Below are 25,139 nucleotides of genomic sequence, written 5' to 3' on the forward strand. Positions count from 1 at the left end.
TATCAAATTTTATAATTATTATCTAATGTTTGTTTAAATATTCTGTCTGTCATTCATCAAGTCACTCTGCTAGCATGGCTGAAAAATGTCCACATCAATTATAAATTACAAATGTATTACAGTACAGCCGTACAAGTCACTATTATACTGATTGTATTATCTGTACAAACATTACAATTCTTTTAGTGGGCCAGAGACCAGTTTGAAGGACTGTTCAAACAAACACCTGAAAATGTGAATCTCTTCCTGAGGTAAGATATGATGCCATGCTCATGCGATTTAGGTTTTTCCACAACAAGTAAGAAATTAAATTCACCAATCTGCTTCAAGTCTGTCGGTACTCAATGACTACTATACCGGCCCATTTTACAATGCTTTTCTGCTCTCCTACAAAGCATTCCAGCAAACCTACAAAAGCTAATGAAGTGCTTCAAGCTCATTATTTTGTTTTATAAACAGGAAAACATGTGGTTGGCCTTTAGCAGTAAACCCCTTGTAAAAATCTTGCCAAGTCTGTTCTATGTAATGTATTTTTCACAGCAACTCTAACACTAATAGATAAAGTCTCTCAACTAATTAGAGGCTTTATCGTTTATAAACATCTACTGAATGGAAAAAGAGATTAGATTCATGCAGTAGAATGACTATGTCAGTCTCTGTCAGTGAAAGCATTGACTTGATTATAATGTAACAGCACGTTACAGAGACAAATCTGAGCCTTCAGGTCCAAACTTTGTTTGAGTTTTTAGCCTAGGAGCCCCCCCTAATCCAGCTTTGTTTGGATATGTCTGTTTGTTTTGGTGATATTTGATGTAATCCCCCCTCATTGTAAAGCACTTGTACACTTTTTCGCATCTTTAAACAGAAGCGAAAATTATGACTATACAGCAGAAATGGTGATCATTGGTCCACACAGCCATTAAAGTTTCTCACATTACACTGATGTGTAGAAATAAGACCATTCATTATGCATTTCTTCAGAGGCCTCTTAGTAGTGCAGTCGTGGAAAATCTTTCTGGACATTTTCATGTGGCAGGTCAATTTTCATCCTGGTTGATGGGGTTATGGAAAGGTCTAATCACATTTTGTTGTGTTATCCTCCCACCCATGCAGCTCGAGGTAGAACTATGACTCTAAATGTTCCTGTTTAGACTTGTTTAGGTGTAACTGCATAGAAGGGAGGCACTGTTTGCAGTGCAAAGCCGTGTATGGTGAGCTGACAAATGATAATTCAGTACTTTTTTGTCCCCTGGGGGCAAAGACACTTAGAATAATATGGTAACACAGTCAAGTACATTTTTTAAAATACTTTAAAACATTTAAGGAAAAGCTGTACGCATGATATTAGTATGATACGTATGTGCAACAAAAGGTAAGTTTTATACATAATTATAATGAGATTAATAATATTAGGAAAAAAATAAGATGTACACATCATGATAACAATGATAATGACACAAGAATGATCATCTCTGTAATAAGTACATGTATATAGGTAGTTCTGAAGTATGAAAGTATGAATTGATTTGATGCACACTACAAGCTTACTAACCACTTCCTTTCCTTCCTATTAAACCACAGCCAAGCATCAAATGAATCCCCTCTGAGTCACTAACAAGACTACACCCTAATTTACAAAGATCCGTTTAGTCATTCTCCTCTGTGCTTCCCAGAACCAAATATTTTTCCAAGAGTCCTTTTCACTTTTCAGTTCATGTCCCGCCAGTAAAAAATAAGTCAGTGCTTTTATTCTGGAGGTTAGATCCTGATAATTTATTATACAACAAGTCATATAGACAATACTTGTGCTATCTTGTCTTTTTCCACCTCTAGTGATTATTACCTTCTGTATACTGTATGGTTGTCATGAAATGCAGCACTGTTTCCTGCAGAGACGAAGGGTTTGTAAAGCGGACTGATGGCTTTGGAGACACTGAGGCCCTGGATGTTCTTGGGGGTGTGTGGAGCAGCCTGGAGGACATGAAAGCTGGAGGACAACGTCCAATGAGCTGGGCAGACTGCGTGAGCTGGGCACGTTGCAAGTGGGAAAAAGTCTTTAACAATGATATTCGCCAGCTTCTGCACTGTTTCCCCCCTGAAGAGGTAAAATCATGCCAGAGGAAATGTACTGTAAATCCCTCATGTATCGTGAAGCTGTGATTTATGTTTATGGACACAGAAGGGCTATGTTGTGTATGTATGGTCCTTGCATACCAATCATTTAAACACCGTAAAGTGGCATTAGCACAAAAGGATTGCCAATCAGTGTTTACATTTTCACATTTCAGTTCATGGAGTATTGCAGCATGTTTTCCTGGGCTTAGAAACCAGTAACCACTATTAACCTTGTTTGAAACCTGAACCACTGAAAGCCATCACTGATAAATATCTCTGTGCAGCTCTGAGGGTTTGTAATCTGGTGAAGCATGCAGACAGAGTGATGTCACATGTGGCTTTCACACCTGGGGGGGGGGGGGCACGGATCAGTATCAACCCAAACAGACCCGGTCTAGCAACTAGTCATTTCTACCCTCATAAGATGTCCCTGCGGGGTTATAAAAATTCCTCTGTCCAAGACTTCCTTCCATTGGTGTCTGCTTGAATATTTATAGTAAGGCACTAAATTCCCAGCATTTTCCGTGAGAAAAACACAACTTGATGATAAAATTTGACATTTCTCATACAGTTGGCATTTACACTAATCCAGAAAACATCCTAACATTTTTGTTGAATTTTATAGTCGCACCACAGCACAGAGAAACTACAGTATATGGCAGTTATTGTTGTCATGTTTCGCTTCTCTTTTTTTCTTCCATATCTCGCTTTGACGTAGTTACCTTTAAGAGAGTAATGGTGTCATTGTGCTCTTGGAAAGTCACTTTTGACCACAAACTTTCTGAGGAACTATGATAAGGCAGCTAGCAGTTATGTCAGTTAGCAGTCACAAACCAACCTGACAAATACGGGTACATTAGCATGACAGACAGCCACATAAAGGCAGTGAGCGGGGGCCTGCATGAGTGTTTCAACTTTCACGGATGGAACAATGGGTGGATTTCAACCAAAAAGACACTATGGGAGCATCTTTATCCACTGATGTCTGTATACGATATGGATGTAGTTAAAAATGACAGCAGCAATTAAATGTCTCATATTGTTAATGCAATAAGCGCCTCACTGCAGTTAAAGACTGGAAGATAGACAGTCAGTTAATTGAAGGCAACGTTTTATCACTGAAGTCATTCAAGTCAGTGATGGTTTTTTGCTTTTCGCTGTTCCATAAAGTTGTAGCTTCAATACCAGTTGTTGTTTTACAATGATAATTAATTTTCTTTTTTGTAAAGCTCCTCATATATATTGTAAAAACTGACATTTCCCTGTCTTTTTTTATTATAAAGCAGGTTGAGGTGCTATATCCTGTAAATACGTATCAAAATACTCAATCCACAGAGACAGACATATTCATATTCTATCAAGAAACAGTGCCTTTGAATGATGGTAAATGTTTCACTTTTATTTTTATTTTTCATAAAGCACAGTAAATATTAATAAATTATTAAATATTAAAATTAAAATCAGTTTATTAAAAAAAAAAAAAAAAACTCTAAACTCACAAATTTCACCTATGATTAATTAATAAGGGAATATTTCTGATTTGTCTTATTTGGGCCATAACAACACCATATGCATCCTTAAACTAAGGTATCGACTTTTTTAAGGATCAAGCACTGTTGATGCCCTTAAGATGTTTGAATCCTGTTTGTGAAAAGGAGAATGCTCTTGATGCCTTTTGGTTGCCATAGAAAGCACCCCTGCAGTGAAAACTGGCACCACCAGTAGGAGACTCTCTCCTTCCCGACATATGGACCATTTGGAAACATCAAAGCCCTCTGCCCCTTTGTTCCTTTATCAGACATACAATTTGTGTTGTCAACACACAACTGATAACAATATTAGTCCGGCTGTTCTACAGGGAGGTTGTAATTCTCTGAAAACTAAAGGACTAAAATAATGTTTTGTCAAGTAATGCATTCTTTCTTCTAAGAAAATGAAGTGTTTGGAATATAGAAACTGTGCCCTTTTTTAGATATGGGACAAATACCTTCTAGTGGCTGTCAAGTCATGTAAAAGAATATACCGTATGTAGATGTGATATTTTCAGCTGTTAATCTTTGTGATAAAGGTATTTTCTTCTGCTTCTCTTTAGTTGACTGCTGCTGGTCTGCCCTTCTGGTCTGGATCTAAGAGATGCCCTCACCCACTGACCTTTGACTCCAACAGTGTGAGTAGTGTCTGGTCCAATTCCTTGTGCAGTAGTAATCCTAAAACAGTAGACAGGAATGACTGAAAAAGGCCACAGTATTTGGTTGATGACCGCTCACATTCCTTCTTTGTCTGGTCTGATAGTGGCTCTTCCCTACTCTGACCGTATACTGGATTCTTATCTGAGCTTTGAATGAGACCTTACCTGCAAATAGACAATGGAAGACAGATAATAATCTGCTCTTCGCTCACGTTCACATCTTTGATAGATATACTGATTCCTACATGACAAAACTGTAACTTGGAAGGTTGTAATGGAGCACTGATAACAGCAAGAAATTGACAATTCACTATGTGACGTTGTCTCCCAGGATGTGCTTACCTATATCCCTCAAACATCAGAACTCCTCTTTTCCACCATCTCTGTATGTTCAGCATTTTTATTCCATCTCCTGTCATCTGACTTTAATCTCCTTTGCAATTTTATTTTGCCCTTCCATCTGTGTGAAATGTTGTCACCTTAATAATACATCATCTTGGCACTTTTAAAAAAAGAAGTGGTAGAACTAGATATTGTCTATATTAAATGGTCTATTATTATATATTTCAAAGATGGTTTTATTCATGCATTCTTAGTTTCAGTATGCAGCATTAGAACTATTTGCAGTTCTACTTATCAGTGAATTAAATACAGTGATCTACTGAAGAGAAATAAAATAATTCTGTTAAAATCTTGCTGTGCCGTAAGCAGAAAGATACCCTCGTGTGTGTGTGTGTGTGTGTGTGTGTGTGTGTGTGTGTGTGTGTGTGTGTGTGTGTATGTGTGTGTGTGTGTGTGTGTGTGTGTGTGTGTGTGTGTGTGTGCGCGCGTGTGTGCGTGTGTGTGTGTGTGTGTGTGTGTGTGTGTGTGTGTGTGTGTGCGTGTGTGTTGAGAGAGAAAAAGATAGCATCCTATTGTTACAGCTACCTGTTGTGTTCATAAAGTAATTGAGCCTTAATGCACTACTTTAATATACCTTAATATAATATATTTTACTCCAATGTCCCTTCTGCAGTTTCACCCTGCAGGTAGGTCTGCTGTAAGTACTCAATGAATCAGTTTTAAATAACCAATTTTACATGTTGAGTATTGTTCATGAATTTTCTAAAGCTTTTCCTTTGCTATAAAAATACAAAGCTATATGTAAATTAAATGCCCAATGATGCGATAGTGTATTTAGTATAATTATAATGTATTTAGTGTGTATGTGGATATTGTTTAGCTGTTAAAACATGACAATAATTTCAATAATCAACAGTTTCTATTATTCATTCTGTGTTTTAGACCACCCATATGGAGTATGTGGTGGCAGCAGCTAATCTGTACGGACAGATCTACGGAATCAACGGGACAAGAGACTGTGCTTCTATCAGAAAAACCTTAGACGAAGTCCACGTACCGTCTTTCACTCCCAAATCCTCCGTTAAGATTCACGTCATTGATAAGGAGATGGAGGAGGAGAAAGAAAAGGAAAGTGATGACGACACTGGTGAGTTGTTTTAACTTGATTATATTTCATGTTATGACATCAGTTTCTTGCAGGATTTCTTTTCCTTTACTCTCTTTGTGTCTTTGCAACAGAAAAAGCCCGACTTGAAGAGTTGAAAGGAAACCTGGCCTCACTGTCTCTGAAAAGCTCGGCCATGGAGATGCACCCCACCGACTTTGAGAAGGTAGGGCATGAGTGCAGTGACACCTCTGCTGCACGCTCTGCGGAAGCCACAGACAGACTGGCGGCTGAGCGTTAGCAGGAAACTGCACTCAAATCTATGGGTGCTTTTATAACATGTCTTTTTTTCCTCATCTTTGGATCCTCAGTGACCCGAATCTGTGCTTTTCCTCAACACATTCATGAAACAGAGCTTGCTTGTGCTCTGTGTTCACTATTATAACGCCATGGGGCTAAGATATCGAATTCAGAAGTGCATATCCTAGAAATAAAGAACAATTCATTCAGCCAGCTAATGTGGAACAGATTTATTTATATATGGACCTGTGTGAGAACTGAATTAGAATGCTATGAGTGAAATGTATTACATTGAACAACTCAGGACAGAGACATAAACTGTTCTCACCTACTGTATGAACTCTGACAATGTCAGGAGAATCAGGAGCGGACATAGTCTGGAGTTCCCTTTTCACACATGTCGCATACAACCGAAGATCTATGTCAGATGTCGTTTCATTTAATGGAAATACTCTATGTTACGCAGATTACACCGCAGTCACATAGCCAGTTCATAATTGGGTCATAACCAGCAGAGTCTCTTGCCATTCATTGAAGTTGTATTCAGCGTCGGCCCTTACGCTTAGACATTTGAGTTGCTGGTAGAAACAACATCAATGCACCCTGTGAATACTCAGCACAATAAGCTTCTATATTTACAGATGGGCTCAAGCGGAGATTGGGTAGCGGGCAAAGTCTGTTTCCAGTCCAACTGATCCAGGCATTTGTATTCTCGCATACAGCTCCGCTCTGTCTTGATAATTTCAGGTTTGCAGTGCATGTGTGAAAGTGGTTATATCCTGTCCGCCACGGTGTCAACTGTGTGTTTGAAGTAGCACACTGAGCCCTGAAGGTAGATTTCCCCTCACACTTCCAAACCACCTCTCAACAAATTATCACTCACTGTCTGGACATTAAATCAGGTTTGTTGACATCTTAAAGTGTCTGTGTGAGCCAAGATTAAAGGTAGGTCAGATTAGATATAGTTCCTTTCTAAAAAAATTCTAAAGGTATCTTCTTACCAGTTGTTTCAACACAGTCAGTTAAATCAGCAGAGAAAAAGAAATTCAGACTCTGAATCGACCAAGAATTAAGAACGACTTTGAATTTTAATCAGTTTCTCCAGTGTCGTAGGGGCAGCAATTTCTGCCATTCGAATTTTTAACAGAGCGGATGCCTGAGGGTGACCATGAGAAAACTAAATCACTTTCATAGCAAAATAAAACCAAAATGAATCTGTGTCAAAAATATCACCAGTGGTGACATCAAACATATGCACAATTCAAATACATGTTTTCTAATAGCATCCTGAATAATTGTGGATTTCTCTTCCCAAATATAATGTTATGTTATACTTAATTTAGAAGTTTGTCCTCGGCATCTGACATATCCTATTTAACTGTTGACCTATTGACCCTTCTGTGCGTTTCTGGGTTTCCTGGGAAACCTTAGAAAAGAGTAGAATAATTAAAATTCTCACCTCTGTACAAGCTTATTCTTTATCTTCATGGAGGTTGAGAATGTGGAGATGAAAGGTGTGTCACAGCCACAAAACCTTTAGTTCAGGCCCCACGCCCTAATGAAGAGCCATTAGCATGCTGGACGGGTTGCAGTTGCTGTAGCTGCAGAGGTTGGTGTAAGAGGAATTTAGACAGGCTATGGTAGCCTGAGTGAGGTTCTTGTAAGTGACTCAGGAGAAACATTAATGAAGGTGTACAGTATGAGGCAAGTAAGGTACATATCGAATGTCATCTTGAATGAGATTGAGATCCCCAATCTATCATGTTCCCCCTTCACTTCATTTTATCCCTACGTGCCCAGGTCATGCTGTGGATAGATGGAATGTGTGTAGGAGGGTTTTAGATGCATCAGGTTGCCAGCTAGGAGCATCAGCACAACCCCTAAAGCCATCCCTCAGCGACAGTCACCTGCCTAGCCTTTGTAGAACTGCAGAAGCAGAGGTATGACCTCACTGGCAGTGTCGATCACAACAGAAATCTGATTTCCACTGCATTCTGATGGGGTGACCGAGTCATGTATTAGAGTGATCTAAGTGACACGACAACAAAGCCTTCAAAGCTCATAGCAGCCAAACTGAGCATCATATCACTGGGGATGTCCTCTGGCGTGCATATGCTTAGATATATTTGGTTCTTGTGCATCAGGCTTTGGAGTGTGTTATATGAATGACTGATATACTAAATGCTTTCATCCCACCTGCACAGGATGATGACAGTAACTTCCACATGGACTACATTGTCGCTGCTTCTAACCTGAGGGCGGAGAACTATGACATCCCAGCAGCCAATCGGCTCCAGGTCAGCATTCTCACTATGTGCATCAGCTAATCAAATCTCTGTAAAGGGTTAACAAATATAAGGGGGGATGAAGTAGAAGTGAGAGGCAGTATAGATTAGAAAAAAGCAAGAAAATACAGCTCCCCCTCCCTTGGGGTCATGTATTCAGTCAATGCTGCACACACCTGCCCTAAAGCCACAGGAACAGCCTCCTCACCTATTGTTCCTGGAGCAGAACTAATCACAGCACTTTACCTGTCGCCTGGGAGGTGACACCTGAGCCAGGACTTGTACCAGCCGCTGCTGCAGACAGACACAGCAATGACAGATGGAGGCTGGGGGGATGGGTACTGCAAAGTGAGGGGAGACAATAGAGGGTTACCCTTGTGTAATCATACCAAGATTTCAACATGTTGCATCTTGTTTGGGAATAACTAGCTATTTAACTCTTTTATTTGAGGAGTTTTTCAACAAACACATACAGTATATCTACACAACAATGCCTACATGGGCGAGGTCAGTGTCATGAATAAAATAATCAAATTAATATGTAATACAGTGAAATGTGATGTGCTGTTATGCATTACATCCAACGAAACTCTTCACATGTAAGCACAACAAATAAATGACTGATTTTGTTAGTTGTTGGTAGGAGTATTCAGATATTTAAAAATAATAATAAATTGGATAAAATTTATGGCACAAGTACAGAATTTGCAGTTAAATATACTTATATTTTATTACTGGATGCATTTATTACTGATGCATTACTGTGTTGATATGGAAAAAGTCTGTCAACAAAGATTAGACACTAAACAAGTTTTGGCTTTTCTCCATGGTTTTATTTCTCAGAACATTTTCTGCAGAAAAGGACTGCGCTCTAACGCACACATACACAGGCTGCTAGAGAGACAAACCCCGAGCTGAGGGCCGTTTGCACTTTATACAGAACATGAATACATCAGCATTTAGATGGGTGAAATACAAGATAAAGCCGTATCATTAGTCACATTCGTATCATAAGATTTCCTCTGTAGCATACAAATAGGCAATAACCTTCTTCATACTTGTATCACAGGAGAAGGGATAGAGTAGTGTCGTGTAGTATCTCATAAGATATACTTTGAAGTCATGCTGATATAGATACGTAAGTTTCTGTGTGTTTCCAGAGCTGAACATTGTATGCCAAGATAAAGGACTTTAGCATCATGAGGAGAGAAACGGTGTGTTTGGTCCTGTGTTTTAAAACCCAAAACATGTAAATTGTAATTTCCAGCACAGTGTATGCAGCATTTATGCTGAGGCTGGTTGAAGCAAAGCTCATTTTTACTACTTTGTTTAGTAGCTTAATCTATAACAATGCATCCTATTTCATAAACTGGTCATTTATTGTGTATGTAAAACCTTTTAATGCAAAGTAACCATAGTTGTTGATAGCAGTGGAGTAAAAAAGACCATGTTTATCTCTGAAATGTAATCTGTGGTGCAAAGTAGCTTCATACTACTATTCCACTACATTTTGAAATAATAATAATAATAATAATAAATTAATTATTAACATAATTGACATGGTAATTACTTTGTCATTTGAGGTATTACAAAACAGTTTAACACTTTATAAATTAGCTCCATCTAGACCAGTTACAACATTAAATGGCTTCTTTTACGCAATATGCTGATATTATCACTATGGGATTCTACTTGTAGTCTGGAGCCAAAGTCTCAAAAATGGGTTGAACCTGACATGGTCTGCCATACTTTTTATTATTTTATTATTTGCGTTTTTTCTGTTAACTTTGACCCTAAGAACCAATAATTGGAGGCCCTGCTCTGTCGGTAATATTGCAGAAATAATTGTGCCCATTTTAGTGTATGAATTTTTTTTTTCCCTCAAACCGTAACTGGTTCAGGCTGTCAGTAATTGCATTCCAGATACACAGAACACATGTGCTGACAACATCCATTGAAAAAATAACTCTTAAAACACAAACAAAATTAGACTTTATTTTCACTTTTTTCCAATATTTTCATATTTACCTTACTGGCAATGAACTATTCCAACAAGTTATGACTTCAGTCAATATGCCATTTGTTTCACCAAACAAATGGCATAAAATGGCCAAACAAATTATAAAAATCCAACCAAAATTAATGGATCTGTGATGATTTCACTACTAGTTGGCGATCAACAGGCTCAGAACCTCAAATTAATTTTACCCAGGGGGCAAACCCACCTTTTTTTAAAAACTGGCATGGAGTGATGTAAAAGGTTATCTAGGACCTTCCAGGATCACAACCTTGGGGGACAACCTGGTCAACCAGCTGCTGGAAAGATACAAGGGGCGGATATAGCAAATCAGGACCTCAGTTTAAGCGAGGCCTTGCAGGGCAATTAGGAATATTTTTTTTAACTTTTAGATATCATTATGAATCTTTGCAAGTTGACTACTGACATTAAAATAATTTTCCCAAATATCTTACTTATTTTGCATACATTTGCATATCTACAGTATACAACCAAAAAAATCTAGACACTGGAAAAAAACAGTCCATCGCTCTGTCTCTCTGTCCATCTGTCCATCTTTTCTCTCTTTCTCTCTCCCTTTCTTCCTCCCCAACCGGTCAAGACAGATGGCCGTCCTCCATAGAGCTGGGTCTGTCCGACGTTCCTGCCTGTTATAGGGAAAGTTTTCGTTGCCACCGTAATCTACGGGGGAATTATTGGGTCTATGTAAATCATAAATAAGTCATAGAGTGTGGTCTACACCTACTCTGTAAAGTGTCCTGAGATAACTTTTGTTATGATTTGGCACAGTAAATAAAATTGAATTGAAATTGAGTTGAATTGAATTCTGATCATCCTTGAAATAGTTCTACACCTTTATTGGAATCCAGCTGTGTTTAATTCAGTTGACTGGACTTGATTAGGAAAGGCACACACACCTTTATATATAATACCCTACAGCTCACAGTGCATGTCAGAGCAAATGAGAATCATGAGGATCTCAGAGACAGAATTGTGGCAAGGCACAGAACAGGCCAAGGTTACAAAGGAATTTCTGCTGCACTGTGGGTTCCTAAGAGCACAGTGGCCTCCATAATCCTTAAATGGAAGACGTTTAGGACGACTAGACCTCTTCTAGAGCTGGCCGTCTGGCCAAACTGAGCAATCGGGGAGAAGGGGCCTTGGTCAGAGAGAAGAATCCAAATATCACTGTGGATGAGCTCCAGAGTGGGGAGATGGGAGAAAGTTCTAGAGAGTCAACCATCACTGCAGCCCTCCACCAATCCAGACTTCATGGCAGAGTGGCCTGTCAGGCTGCGTCCACCAGTCCCAGTCATAGATGACATGATGACAATAACAAAAACAAGCGCATGCACCAAACGCCTGTTAGATAAGCTCCAGGGAAACATCAAATGGGCATAAATGGAGATCAACCCCGGCAAATACTGCAGTATCTCCATTGTCAAAGGCCAGCTTGCATCTGAAAGATTCTACGTCAACAAGAGTTAATACCAACAGTTCTGGAGAAGCCTATCAAAAGCCTTGGCCACTGGTATAGTGCAGAACCAAAGACTCGAAGTAGGTGGAACAACTGAGACAGGATGCTATCAGTGGCCACAAGTTCAGCAAGGTTGCTGGACAAAGTGGGAGGGCGTGGAGAGGAGAAGAATCACATGGGACAGGCTGTGGAGCATGGAGGCTAATAGGTTAAGCTTCATCATTAGAGGCACATATGATGTTGTGCCCTCCCCAACCAACCTACATCTTTGGTATGGAGAGGACCCAGCCTGTCTCCAGCGTGCAGCTCCAGCAACCCTCAAACACACCTTGGTGGGATGCAAGACCAGCCTAACTCAAGGAAGATACACCTGGCGCCACAACCAAGTGCAGAAGTGCTTGGTTGACGTACTGGAGAACACGAGGGTAACAACCAGTAAGGGGAGAAGTGGCAGACAAAGCCATCTCCTCTTGATTCTAAACCACTGAACACAGCTCAGGATTGGAAAATGTGGGACACCTGCCCACACGAAATTGCAGCGACCAATCTGCGCCCAATCTGCGCCCCACCCGGTCCTCTGGTCCAAGTCCTGGCGGCGGGTCTTCATTGTTGGGCTGACTGTCTTATGGGAGGATGCCATCGATGAGGCATTTGAACGGAAGAGGCCGACTAAGCATCTGAAGCAGAGGGGCGGGGCTGGAACGTAAAGGTGTGGCCGGTGGAGGTGGGCTGTAGGGGCTTTGTAGCCAGGTCCACCACAAGGCTCCTGAAGGATGTAAGGATCAGAGGGCAGGCCCAACAGTAGGCAATCTGTTGCGGGGAGATTACACCGGCTGCACGAGTCGAGTGCAGGCACTCACATGTCAGTCTAGTGGAAAACACACCGGCTCCAGGAGTGAAGTGCAGGCAGACAGCATTTATGATCTATGACTTAAACTGATATTCAACACAGTACCATGTCCATAGACTGTACAACACCGACCCTCACTGAACAAATCCTCCCGGTGCTCCAGAAAAAAAAACAAAGTAAAAAAATAAATTTCTGTGGGTTATTCATCTAATATGAACCCCGATTAGATAAGGCTTAAGGCAGTTGGACACTTATATTTTGTCAAAATTTAAAAAACAAATAGATTTTTTGGTTTTATAGGTATGCAAATATAATTAGTAAGATATTGCCGAATTTGAATATTTATTCAAAAATTTTAATACATAAAAATACTGTTTCAAAGTGTAATTCCGGCATAAAATTATCCCATGGTTTTTTTGGCAATTACATACATCAAATAAGCCATCAACACAATTATTTTTGTGTAACAACTATAAGCAGAGAATTCCATGAGAGTTGCTAACAGCCGGACGTGGCTAACACTGATTAGCTTACGGCATTACGGTGGAGGCATTAAAACAGATTTTCTCACCACTAATACTGCTCAAAATAACACAAAACCTCTGCAGTAGCATGATAAGAGTCCCTACACAGAAAACAAAGCACCAACAACATAGTTAGCGAAACTGGAGTTTATTTAAAGAGTGTTTTGAAAGACTTACCAACTACCAACGTTTCCAGCTCCTCGCATAGTAAAGTCCATTCAAGTCAATTACCAAATGCAATCCAAAAGGATAGAGCCAATTTATCATTTATTTAGAAATCTGTCACCTCTTCCAATTTTTCTGGGGACATGGAAAAAAAGTGTCCAGTACAGTGCGGTTGATGAGGGAGGTGGAATCCTCCATAGCAGTCACACAGCGCGTTGTGATACCTAGTGATTCCAGGCCACGTTGAAAAAAAGTCACTGTGTTGGCAGCATAAACATTCTTCTTTGGTGCCTGTGGGCTCACAATACCCACAGGCACACCAAAAAATGCCAGCACACCGAGAATGATGCTTTGGCTTATGCTACCTCTACCTGTATCGCCTTACGGCAATACATGCCCCCACCCCCTCGCATGCAAGTATATTTCACCAAACTGCCACAAACCACAAAGTTTGCGTGTTTTGCTGAAATAAATCATCCATGGGCTCCTTCCTTTTGAATTGCATTTGGTAATAGACTTGAATGGGTTCTACTACCAGAGCAGCTGGTTCCGGGGCCAGCAGGTAAGTCTTTCAAAACACTCTTTAAATAAATTCCAGGTTCTCTAACCTCTGCAATAGCTAATCAGTGTTAGCCATGTCCGGCTGTTAGCGACTATTCCGGATTTCTCCGTTAATAGTTGTTACACGAAAATAACTGCCTCTATGGCTTATTTGATGTATGTTATTGCCGAAAAAGATTTAGTTAATGTTTATCTAACAAAATAAGTTTGTTAATGATATCTATAAGTTAAAAAAAAATCCCCAATCAACTTGAAAGGCCTCACTTAAACCGAGGTTCCAATTTGCTTTGCTATATATATATATATATATATATATATATATATATACCCTTGTGGCTTTCCAGCAGCTAGTTGACCAGGTTGTCCGCCCAGGTTGTGATCCTGGAAGGTCCTAAATATCATTTTAGGTAAACAACCTTTTACAATACAGTTTTAAGAGTTGTTTTTTTTTAGTCGATGTTGTCAGCATATGTGTGCTGTGTATCTGGATTACAATTACTGACAGCCTACCTAACTCAGGTACGGTTTTGAGGATTTTTTTTTTCCCATTTTTTTCATAAAAAATAGAGGATGCATACACTAAAATGACCACGATTTTTTTTTTGCGATATTTCCGACAGCGCAGACCCTCCAATTATTGGTTCTTAGGGTCAAAATTAACAGAAAAAACACAGATAAAAAGTATGACCAGACCAGCTTTTGAGACTTTGCCTCCCCAACTGAACTGAATTCTTGATTACCTGCAGCACATTTTTAAAACTGAACTTTCCTCTGTCAACAGAGTAAGCGCATAGCTGGAAGGATCATCCCGGCCATAGCTACCACTACAGCCGCGGTAGCAGGCCTGATGTGCCTAGAGCTGTATAAACTGGTGCAGGGTCACCAGAAGATCAGCTCTTACCGCACAACTTATATGTACCTGGCTGTCCCCTACATTGTGCTTTCCCAGCCAAACCAGCCCCGGCACTTCGAAGTGAGTAACAGCTTTATTCATCACAGCACATTTTAGGTTACAGTCAGTAATTGTGGTGGGTTTAGGAATAAGATTTACAAAACTGCCAGTCACATTCAGAGCCTGAATAGGGCACTTGACACATTCTTACTGTATATACACTTATAACTCAAGCCTGTCTACTTTGGTCCTCTTTGGATTTATGTCCTTCCTCTCTTGCTGGAGAGCATTAAAGTCATGAATGAGTGCTCTAAGAGACCAGTGCTGACTGTCAATCTCATGCATATGAGCCAAGTCTTTAGCTAGCTCAGTAAAATCCTCTAAGTATTTCAGTGCAGGTAAAGCATACACACACCCATGTCTGCTTCTGTGTTTACACAAATTAAGTGTATTTAAGCCAAATTGTAATTCAAAGCAAAAGGACAGGAGCTTATTCTCAGAGACCTTTTAGGTTCAAATCCACCCTAACGTCTGAGGTTATATCAGGTTTGTGAGGTCATACAGAGTTCTTTATGCTGTATCGACCAAGCTTTAAAACACAAACACAAAATGGCTACCAGCCAGATTAAAATGCCAAGCAACTCTTGGGGGTCATCTTTTAGGTCAAGTCTGAGAGGATATCCAGCTGAATAATTCTGCTGCCCCCTTACAGGCCCGACTGCTTTTTCCTCAATATCTCAACTCTGGAAAAATCAGATATTGGAGCTGCCCTCACCAGCTTTCTCCCTCGGAGCATTGAACCTCTGACAGACAGGGGTCATTGGGGGTCAGCGAGTGGGGTAAATGTGTCCTCTGGGACGTGAGGGTGCAATGGCAGGGAACTCTGAGACAGTGTAGGTCTGGTTTCAGCTTTGGTTACTGGCAAAAAGGCTGCAGCTGCATTTAAGGCTGCTGTGATGACAGAGGCAGCTGTGACTTTCTGTGCAGTATTGAAGTTCCAGGCGTGCTCTCTCCTTTACTTACAAAGACCCCGGTGTTTTCACAGTTGTCTGTAAACTTGGTCAGCGAAAGTGTTTGCACATACTCTCTAAAAATGTACTGGCAAAAAAACACAACATTGCCCAAGCAGCATGGAATGTTGGATAGAGTCAGTAAATGATAGCAGTCACACAGACAGCGCCTGACATCATCCCAGCCAGAGGTTATATATTGTGTAAGGGGTGAATTATTTAGTCAGAGAAATGGGCCGACATTGAATTTTCCAAACTTTTTCATCTTGGTTTACAATGCCACAGCATCAGCTTTAAAGCTAAGCTCTATTTAGCAGAGGAACCAGAGCAGAGACAGGACACCACTGGAGGAAAAGGACTCAGCTGAGGTTCAGGGTCAGCGTTTTGCAAATCTGGCACTAGTGAATGAGGAACACGCATGTGCTGCTACACACTTGTTCACAGAAAGAGAGCGAGAGAGATGGTTGGTTGCCAAACCTTCAGCCATCTGAGTGGGAGATGTTCTACTGTCTGCCAAGAAAACTTTAGTCTTCATGATTAGTTTAAGTTTGTCTGTGATACATTCTAGAAAGTTCAGTTCAGCTCCTTCTCTCAAATTGTTTTCCCTTTTTCTATGTATTGTTTGATCCACATAAGTGCACTTTTATTCTGAAAACTCATAGCAAAAAGTAAAAGGACTACTTTGACTGTAGCCTTGAAATTATGAAGAAAAGCTCAACGAAGAATCCAAAAATAAAGGCTACTTGCTATACCCTCATCGGACGAGTAGCGAGCAAGCGCAACATTGTTTACACTGTTATGCAAATAGAAACGTTTTAGTGAAAACGCATGTGTTTGGGAGGTACTGAGCATGTAACTTGATAAACAAGACTTAGATTATACTGTCTGACTCGTGTTACTTTGATAATGGATGTTTAATAAAGTTTTGCTGTAATTAAACGTGGAAGGGAACACTCGGTGAGTAAATGATGTACAAACGGATAAACTGAAGAGCCGCTTCAGCAACAGACTGATCCAGCCCCGCTGCTCTAAGGAACGTTAAAGGAAATAGTTCCTACCCACGGCAATAAGACTTTTCAATTCATATACCTCTGTCAGAACCTCAATCACCCACCTGGACTAAATCAGATCTGTAAATTCTTGCACATTGCATTCTTGCATATTCTCTGTCCACATATTCATAGTATAGTATTTTTTAGTATCAGTATGTACCTGTATATTATACCCATACTACATATCCAATACATATCATATATTATATCATATATTGCATATACATATACATATACATTAGTATTTTATTTTACCATCATCCTGCCACGGCACCTTACTATTCATTTATTAATTTATCTTGCTTTATCTCGTGCCCATGTTCCATTCTGTGTTTCTACTTATTTCTTATAACCAGATATTTTTATTTTTATTTTATCTCATTTTTACTCTATTGTATTGTATCAAATTCAGTTGTACCAGATTGCTGCAACAAAATAATTTCCCTTTGGGGATGAATAAAGTAATCTATCTATATATCTATCTTATCAAATGGTACCAGTTGTTGCGATCTATACGATCATACAAAATGCATATTGTGTATGACAGTGAGTATCTTGATTATTAATTCCAAACTAGAGCCTGATCCTTAAAAGTCAGGCCATTATTATCGGTTGATATTAGTTTCTTACAGGTATATAGTTATCTGCATATATGTTGGCCAAACCTTAGCAAAAAATCGCAGTGTTAGAATACCCAAATTAAAGTCATTTAGGAACAGTTTTGCCATTACATCATCTCATAATGGGATAAGATAATGTTGTAGAACTATAAAGAAGCCCTGCGATATAGGCCAACCACTTTTCTGCACTCTTCAGAAATGTGTCCATAAAAGTTAAGGATGTGATCCTTTAAAAAAGCAGAAATTAGCCCATAGCAATGAAAACAGAAACAAAAGCCACACACCTTTTAATATTGTCTTATCTCTCTAATCTGTTTAAGATTAGAGGCGGTTTTATTAGACCGCCTTTGACGCAACTGCAGACGTGCAGCTGTGAAATATTACTGATCGGACATGCAGCATCAAGAGCTCAGCTTACTTTTGCAATGACTTAAACCAGTCTCAGTCTCAGTTCATTAATATCAAGTAACAACACTCACATCCCACTGGTGGTACTGGTAACCCACTCGGTGGTCACCCAAAGTGCAGTGTATTTGAACCACCACATCACAGTATTGCCAGATGTTGGGCAGTCACCGTAACATAACCTGCATTATCACAACTCTGAAGAGGAAAAAATATGTCAGTGAGACAGTTGTTGTGATTGAAGGCTTTTGTAAAAAGTGTTTTAGATTTGGCTGTGTACCACTCTGATGTGGCTATGTTACACTCTGTTCAAACTGTTTTGCTCACAGGCTGTTAACTAAAATAGATAAATGCTCATTCTCCCTCCATGCTATCCCTTTTTCCAGAAATTGTTGCTTTAAAGCAGCTGTTTCCCAAAATAGGAAGGTCCCCTGGCCTTCCCCCCGCTGCTATGGAGGCAGAAATATGTAAACAAACTGGAGGCTGTCCTTGTCTGCTCAACACTGCAATCTCTTTAAGTCTGGCAAGCTCACAGCGATTTATATCTCTAAAATGGCTTAAAAGGTTGCAAAAAATCTGCATTAGACATCATATATCTATGAAAACCGTGTTGTTACTGCCACAGTTTAAAGATGAAGTCTTTGACTATGAATATCCTTCTCTACTTTCTGCACATCATTTATCATTGAGTACGGTTTACTGTAACTTTAACACACATATAACTTGAAAAATACAGCATAACAGATATTCTCATGATGACAGTTTCTCAGTTAAATTAGACACAAATTCCATTTAATTAAAGCTCTACCAATCAATATTTGGCTGTTAACTGTGAGTCAAATTACTAAATGTATCTGTAATCTGAAAGAGGTTGCTTGTGGTGACGAACCTATAGATAACCATCACCTGACACTGTAATTACCCTCAGCTTTACAAGTCTCTTCCAGTTTGTTTCCAGTTGTTTTGGTTGTAAAGCCCACACATAACTGCTCTGCTTCACTCTTGCCATTCTCATCAACCATGTTTTCCATAGTCATGTCTAGATGGTAACCCTAGATTTGTGATAACTTGCAAAAAACCTTGCTTCCCGACTATATATACTAACCTTAACCATTCAAGATCAATGCTTAACATTAACCATCTTGCAAGACTTTTGCACATCTTGGGTTAACATCTAGACATGACCTGTTTCAAGCAGCAGCATCTGTTTATAGTGGCAACAAACCGAATGATAAAGTTAGTGACTAACTGTTGAACATAGTGACGTATTTAGCAGCTACTGTAAGGGCCTAGACATTTCCCTCAGGAGTTGATGGAGACCACAAAGGAGCTAAAAGGCGAGTACATGGAAGTATTGGACTTACAGTCATTGGTTGGTCAGAATTATGTTACGGGTTAATGTAGATCGAGCTGGTCGACATGGAACCATTATATGAATTTGAATATCCTGATGCCTGATACCTGGTACCTGATAGATCAATAATTAGACGCAAAACCGTTCAATAGAAATCCTTTTTTTTTTTGGCACACCTGGGATTCAATTTACAGAACTTCTTTCTGTTGATTGATGATTGTGGTTCTCCAGATCAGAACTGCATCCATGCATCGCACCAGTCAGCTATTCAGAAATAGCAGACTGTAGAATGCTGTCATTGACTGATCAGAGCTGCAAGATCATAGACAGTGCAGACAGCCACTGCCTTGATATTGCAAAAAGCAAAACCACACAAGACACTAAAGGATATTTCAAGTACAACAAAGATTAATGCGTGTTGTGCTCCTGCAGCTGTAACTGAGCTGCTGCCTCAGTAAAACAAGTGAAGTGAAACATCGACCAAGGCCAGGACAGAGGAGGACGTGTTTCAGCTGGGTATTTAACAGCTCCCTCCTCAACCCCTCCAGCAACTTGCCCAACTTTCTGTACCAGTGTATGCTGTCTTTACTTGTCTGTTTGGGCTAGACTACCTGCTGGTTGTGTGCCATGGAAATACTCTGTCTTCCATGTCTCTGCACACATCTCCACACCCTAATCTCAATTTTGTGCCCTTTCACACTCCCTTGGTGCCCCTCTTCTCCAGCTTGCTCTTTCGATCTCTAATTGAATAAGCAGTGTTTGAGGCTCCTGATCTCAAAGAAGCAACTCCAAGGCTGATTCTCACAATGGTTCCTTGTTAATTGCTTGCAGAAATGACTGCTATTTCCTGCCTTCACAGGAAGCAGTGTATTGAAACCAGATTTCCCAGTGAGCACTACGTGATCTCGCTGTATGGTCTGTAGAGCACCAGGAGGAGGCAGGGATTTAGTTTTCATCTGCTCCAACCTCTGTTGCTAATAACTTTTCATTCACAACTTGCTCAGCAAAAAGTCCTGTTTATATCTCGTTTGATTTACACTGAGAAGTTGGGAAGAAACTAGGATGATTTGCTTAACAACATGCAATCACCCTTGTGGATGGAAGACCCAACCTGCAGCAACTCTATTTGTGATTGGAGCACTTATATAATTGAAGGTCGCACATCTGTCACACAAATAACAGGGACTGGCTTAAAGAGAAAATGAGAACAACAAAGGCTGAGATTTACCTCACATGTGGTTAAATCTGTGTTGGTCTCCTTTGACTGTGCCAGTAAAGAAACGGGGTGAACATGATCCAAGGTCCTCAGTATTCCCCTGGGAGCTCCGGCATGGAGCTGCATTGTGCAGTTTGTAACTCAAGACCCAGACATGAATAGTGCTTACGGGATAATGAGTAATCTGTGATCAACATAGACGGCTTGTGCCTTCTGTTATCCTCCAGGTTTTGTGTTTTTGGTGTTATTGTGTGTTTGGCCTTATGTTTTTAAGTCATCTGTTGTTTTTCCCTGCATTGTTCCTCCACTGCTGTTCTTTAGTTCCCCACACATCATTAGCTTCCCATTTGTGTCATCACATAGCTTGTTGATGTAGCAACATCTTAAACGTCCACTTAAACCCAGATATTTTATTTAGTAGCATATGTGGTCATAAACTCAGTGTGCATGCTCCCCATTTAGCCAAATTAAAAAAAAAAAATTAAAAAAAACCCAGAGGCATTTGATAGTAAGCAGCACTTTCAAATCATCCTCAACCATATTTCCTCATCTCATAAATATCTAAGCCACAGGCCAGAGTCTTTAATGAGAAACACAATAACAGGATGGATTTTTGGTTAGACAGAATGCCCTTTAACCAGCTGAATCAGCATTCAAACCTCTGTGTGAATAATGAGGCCGAACCAGAATCCAAACCTGCTTCAGAGGCAGTAGGATACTATGTTGTTCACCCTAACCTTTCGCCTTCATGGAGGAACTCATACAACATGGAATAAAGAATTCACAATGTATGAAAGAGCATTAATTACTAATTTGCAACAGTGATTGGCCAATCATTGCCTCGCAAGCAAACTAACCACATAGTGTGCATGTGGATCTAGAAGCGATCTAAAAAGTTAGAGGGTGGCATCTTTTTCTTTAGCCTTATCAATACCAAAAATAAATAAGTAAAGCATAACGTACACTGCAGACTTTCTGATTTAGCTTACTACAGATGGCAGCAGTGAGGTAACCGGAATGCTGACTTTTTGCATCGGCCTTGCAGCTTCTTTAAGTACAATATGTATATAATCATCAGCTACATATTTACGTTTACAATGTTCTCTTTTTAGAAATAGTCGCCTTGACACATTAATAAGAGACTGTGTTTTTCAATCAACTCATTGAGCTAATGTTAGCTTAATTTGGTGATTAAACTTGCTTGCAACCGTGTTCATTTCAGCCAGCAAAAATAACAGTCACCTGCTAGAAATGAGAAGCATGTTTGTTTTGCTCTGTCTGAAATTAAGGCCCTATTGTTTCAACGAATTAGATTTTAAGTACTGAGTGTGCCGCTGTTGTCACTGTAATTATGGTCTGTGTGAGGAGCTTGACAGGCATACCAATAATAACTTGAATTTAAATAATCACTTATTCACATCCCAATTACTGGATGTTTTCACAGAAAATGTACCAAAGGCTGTAGTTTCGTCTATTTCTTTAATGCAGGTAAAGATAATAAATCTTGCTTTGTGAGGCATGTTCTCAACAACTTTTATAGTCCATTTTTATACTTGTCTGTTTTAATAGCATTAGAAAAGAACTTTAAATATTGACATTGTATTGGTTATGATATCTCAGCTGTGTGGAGTGATAATAAGTTAAAATTGTTCCTGTGTTGCGTTGGACATGCGTCTCATCTTTTAGATTCAGTGGAATGTTAAACCTGAAAACAGCTGACTTATTATTATGTCTTCTCAAATATAGTTTGAAGGATCTTATTTATCTATTTTCTTTCCGGTTTGAATCTAGGATCCACTTTTTATCAACAAAATATTTCCTCCCCCAATATTTGTAAAAGGAACCAACATTTAAGGGTCAGTGATGTATCTTTCCATTGTTCCATATAACTGTTTATCTCATCCATTGCTAATCCCAGTATTTGCCATGTTTCTCATAACTTCTTTTCATCAGGCCTGTTGGGCTCAGTGGAAGCACCATGTGGGAGTTATTAGAGGTCTCTGTCCTCCTGCGTCATTATTCTCTCATTAAAGCACCAATGCAGGAGATGGGCTGCAGATTTCTCATTAGTGACATTAAATGTCTAGGCTGTTCCTGTCATAGGTTTACACATGTATACATGAATTCTACATTATGTCATGTCTTTCTAACTGGCCCCTTTTTCTCAACCAACACACACAGGAACCATTACCTCATACAGTACATATACTGTACACCAAACCTCCCAGCTTGGGTCACCGTTTATATATTAATAATATCACATCACTGCAGGACAGTCTGTCTGTTTCTGTGCAGGTGGCACTAGAGGATATCGCCAAAATTTCAAATTTGAAAATTAGAATTCATCCACTATTTTCTAATTGTGCAAACGCACAGTACAGGAACCGGTATCATGCCTTACAGTAATATTTCCTCTACTGTATCTGGGCAGATGAAGCTTTAATTAGCCCCATTAAGTGTTTAGCGCCTTCTGAGTGCTGTGGAAGTCTCATTTGTCTTATTTGTTCATGTCCAACATCAGATAACCTTACAGCTTGTAAACTGCTGACAAGAATTGGGCATCATATTGACCCACATATATCAATAACTTGCTCCAGTGACCAATGCATGGAAGAGTTACATCACTCCAATGAATTGCACCATGTAACCAAAGACTGTGACCTTTGATTTTCTAAAGCATTTAATCTATGCTACAAGCTGATGTAGCAACAGAGGACACACTGGTCACAGTTTATCTTCAGAGCTGTGCCTTGTTATTGAATTGATCCCTGTGAATGACACATTTGCAGACGTGTGACCCAATACCATACTCAACACTATGAGCTATAGTAATCATAGAAGTCATAATGGTCTTGGAATTGTCCAAAAGTCATTAATAGAAGTTCACAGTTGTATAAAACTCCTATTGTATGGTATATAAGAGGTGGAACATTTTAAGGTTTGGATAGAGTAAGTAATCAGTAGATAATAATTGAAAATGCATGAAAAAGCAGCTAAAGCCATATGAATGGTTGGGAAAGGGATGAAGGATGCAAAATATACTGTAGACTAAGCAATGAAAGAATCTCAAATGGGAATTTTATTGCAAGGACTGTACTGAGGAATACTTGATGGAGTACTTGATGACTTAGACCTGAGGTCTAAGCCCTGACAATAAGCACTTTTTTTTTAAAACTACGCCCATACCTAGTTTCATGTTAACATACAGTATAATGACTGGTGGATGCTTTTGTTTTGAAAAACAAGTCTTACCCTGATGCAGTTACTTTACAGGGCTTTTATTTTATTTTTTTAAAACTGGGTCCATCCCTAGTTTTCTATTAACACAGTGAGAGTTAGGGGCTTTCATAAGAAAAAAAACAAGCCTTTAATTGAAAAGACATTTGCTGTTTAAAAGACCCTGAGTTCCCTTTGCCAAGTGCACACTACACGACTTCAGCTCAGATGTTCCACTAGCAGACAGCTTTTGGAGCTCCCTGACAGATCGGAAGAAAATCGGGGTTGGCTCGGCCAAGGCACCCTTGAGCAAGTGTTCCAGTTTGGAGACCAGACGCACACATCGGGAACTCCTACTGGTGAAAGATCTTGTAGTTGATGACTCCTTTTCACCAGTCAGTGCAAGTATTGTGTTGGAGGGTTTATTTTGTAAAACAATACTTTATTTGAAAAGACCTCTGTTTTATCAGTGCATTTTTCCATCTTGAAATATGGTAAATTCTCTCACAAAATAACTATTCTATTCTTATACTAAGTATAAGAAATGTGCATGTATCACAAATGTCTTACAGAAGTAAGAGGCACTAGCACCCAAAATCTGTGATCTTGTGTTGGGACTACCGTCATTTTGAGGATCATTTATTGCTTTATAACTAAGACTTTTTCTATCAGACATTTGCTGTTGAAGTGTCTCTGCAGGCTCCAGCACGTCAGTGGCCCATTTGTAGAAGCAATTTATTGACTCAGTCCTTCTGCCCCAGGTCATTTTCAGTCAGGCGGAGTGCTGTTATCTTCTCATTTGAAAGACAATCACATTGAGAATCTGTTTGCTGTTTTACACGTCAATGGAAGCCTTTCAAAAGCAATGGGCTGCTTTTAGTCTGTGTGTCAAACTCAGCACTCTCCTGAGAAGTGTCTGTGTGCTTCTGAGCTGTCTCTGACACTTCTTCTCCTCCACCCTGAACCACCAGAAGTCATCCCTCAAAACATGCAGGTTATGATTGTAAAAACCAAGTATCTATATAACCTATTTCAATTGAATTTGATGTATTGTCTTCATGTATTCATATGTATTTGGGAGGCTTGTAAGGCTGGTATCCTGTCAATTCTCTGGGGTGTTAGGCAAATAATTGCAGTGGGCTGGAGGGAGCAGTTGGAGGTCTCAGCCATCTGTTTCTTCATTGCAGTCAAAAAAGAGTAGTGATCAATAGTGACCAGGTAGCAGATGACACTCCCGATCAGACAAAGGGCACACTTTACATGACAGTACTGTTGTCCCTTTGTAAAAAGAAGTACAATGGAAAACATACACAAACATGTTCCTGTAGTAAAGTGATCTTCATCAGCTTCATTTCTGATGACAGTAAATCTACTTCAAAACAGGATTCCCACATGATATTACAATGGTCTTAGTGGTTTATTCTTCATTATAAGAAAACTCCACG

General features: G+C 39.6%; 1 protein-coding gene across 1 annotated transcript in view; it reads left to right on the forward strand.

Moving 5' to 3' along the window:
• Nucleotides 1-25,139, forward strand: part of uba7 (ubiquitin-like modifier activating enzyme 7) — a 44,649-nt gene that overhangs the window by 5,989 nt on the left and 13,521 nt on the right. Inside the window, exons 15-21 of the mRNA XM_083938476.1 lie at nucleotides 187-251; nucleotides 1,893-2,103; nucleotides 4,208-4,282; nucleotides 5,588-5,792; nucleotides 5,885-5,976; nucleotides 8,255-8,347; nucleotides 14,711-14,902. Coding sequence (XP_083794602.1) covers nucleotides 187-251; nucleotides 1,893-2,103; nucleotides 4,208-4,282; nucleotides 5,588-5,792; nucleotides 5,885-5,976; nucleotides 8,255-8,347; nucleotides 14,711-14,902 — 933 coding nt within the window. The remainder of the gene's footprint in view (nucleotides 1-186; nucleotides 252-1,892; nucleotides 2,104-4,207; nucleotides 4,283-5,587; nucleotides 5,793-5,884; nucleotides 5,977-8,254; nucleotides 8,348-14,710; nucleotides 14,903-25,139) is intronic.

This window comes from Echiichthys vipera (assembly GCF_963691815.1).
Source record: "Echiichthys vipera genome assembly, chromosome: X".
NCBI classification, from domain to species: Eukaryota; Metazoa; Chordata; class Actinopteri; order Perciformes; family Trachinidae; genus Echiichthys; species Echiichthys vipera.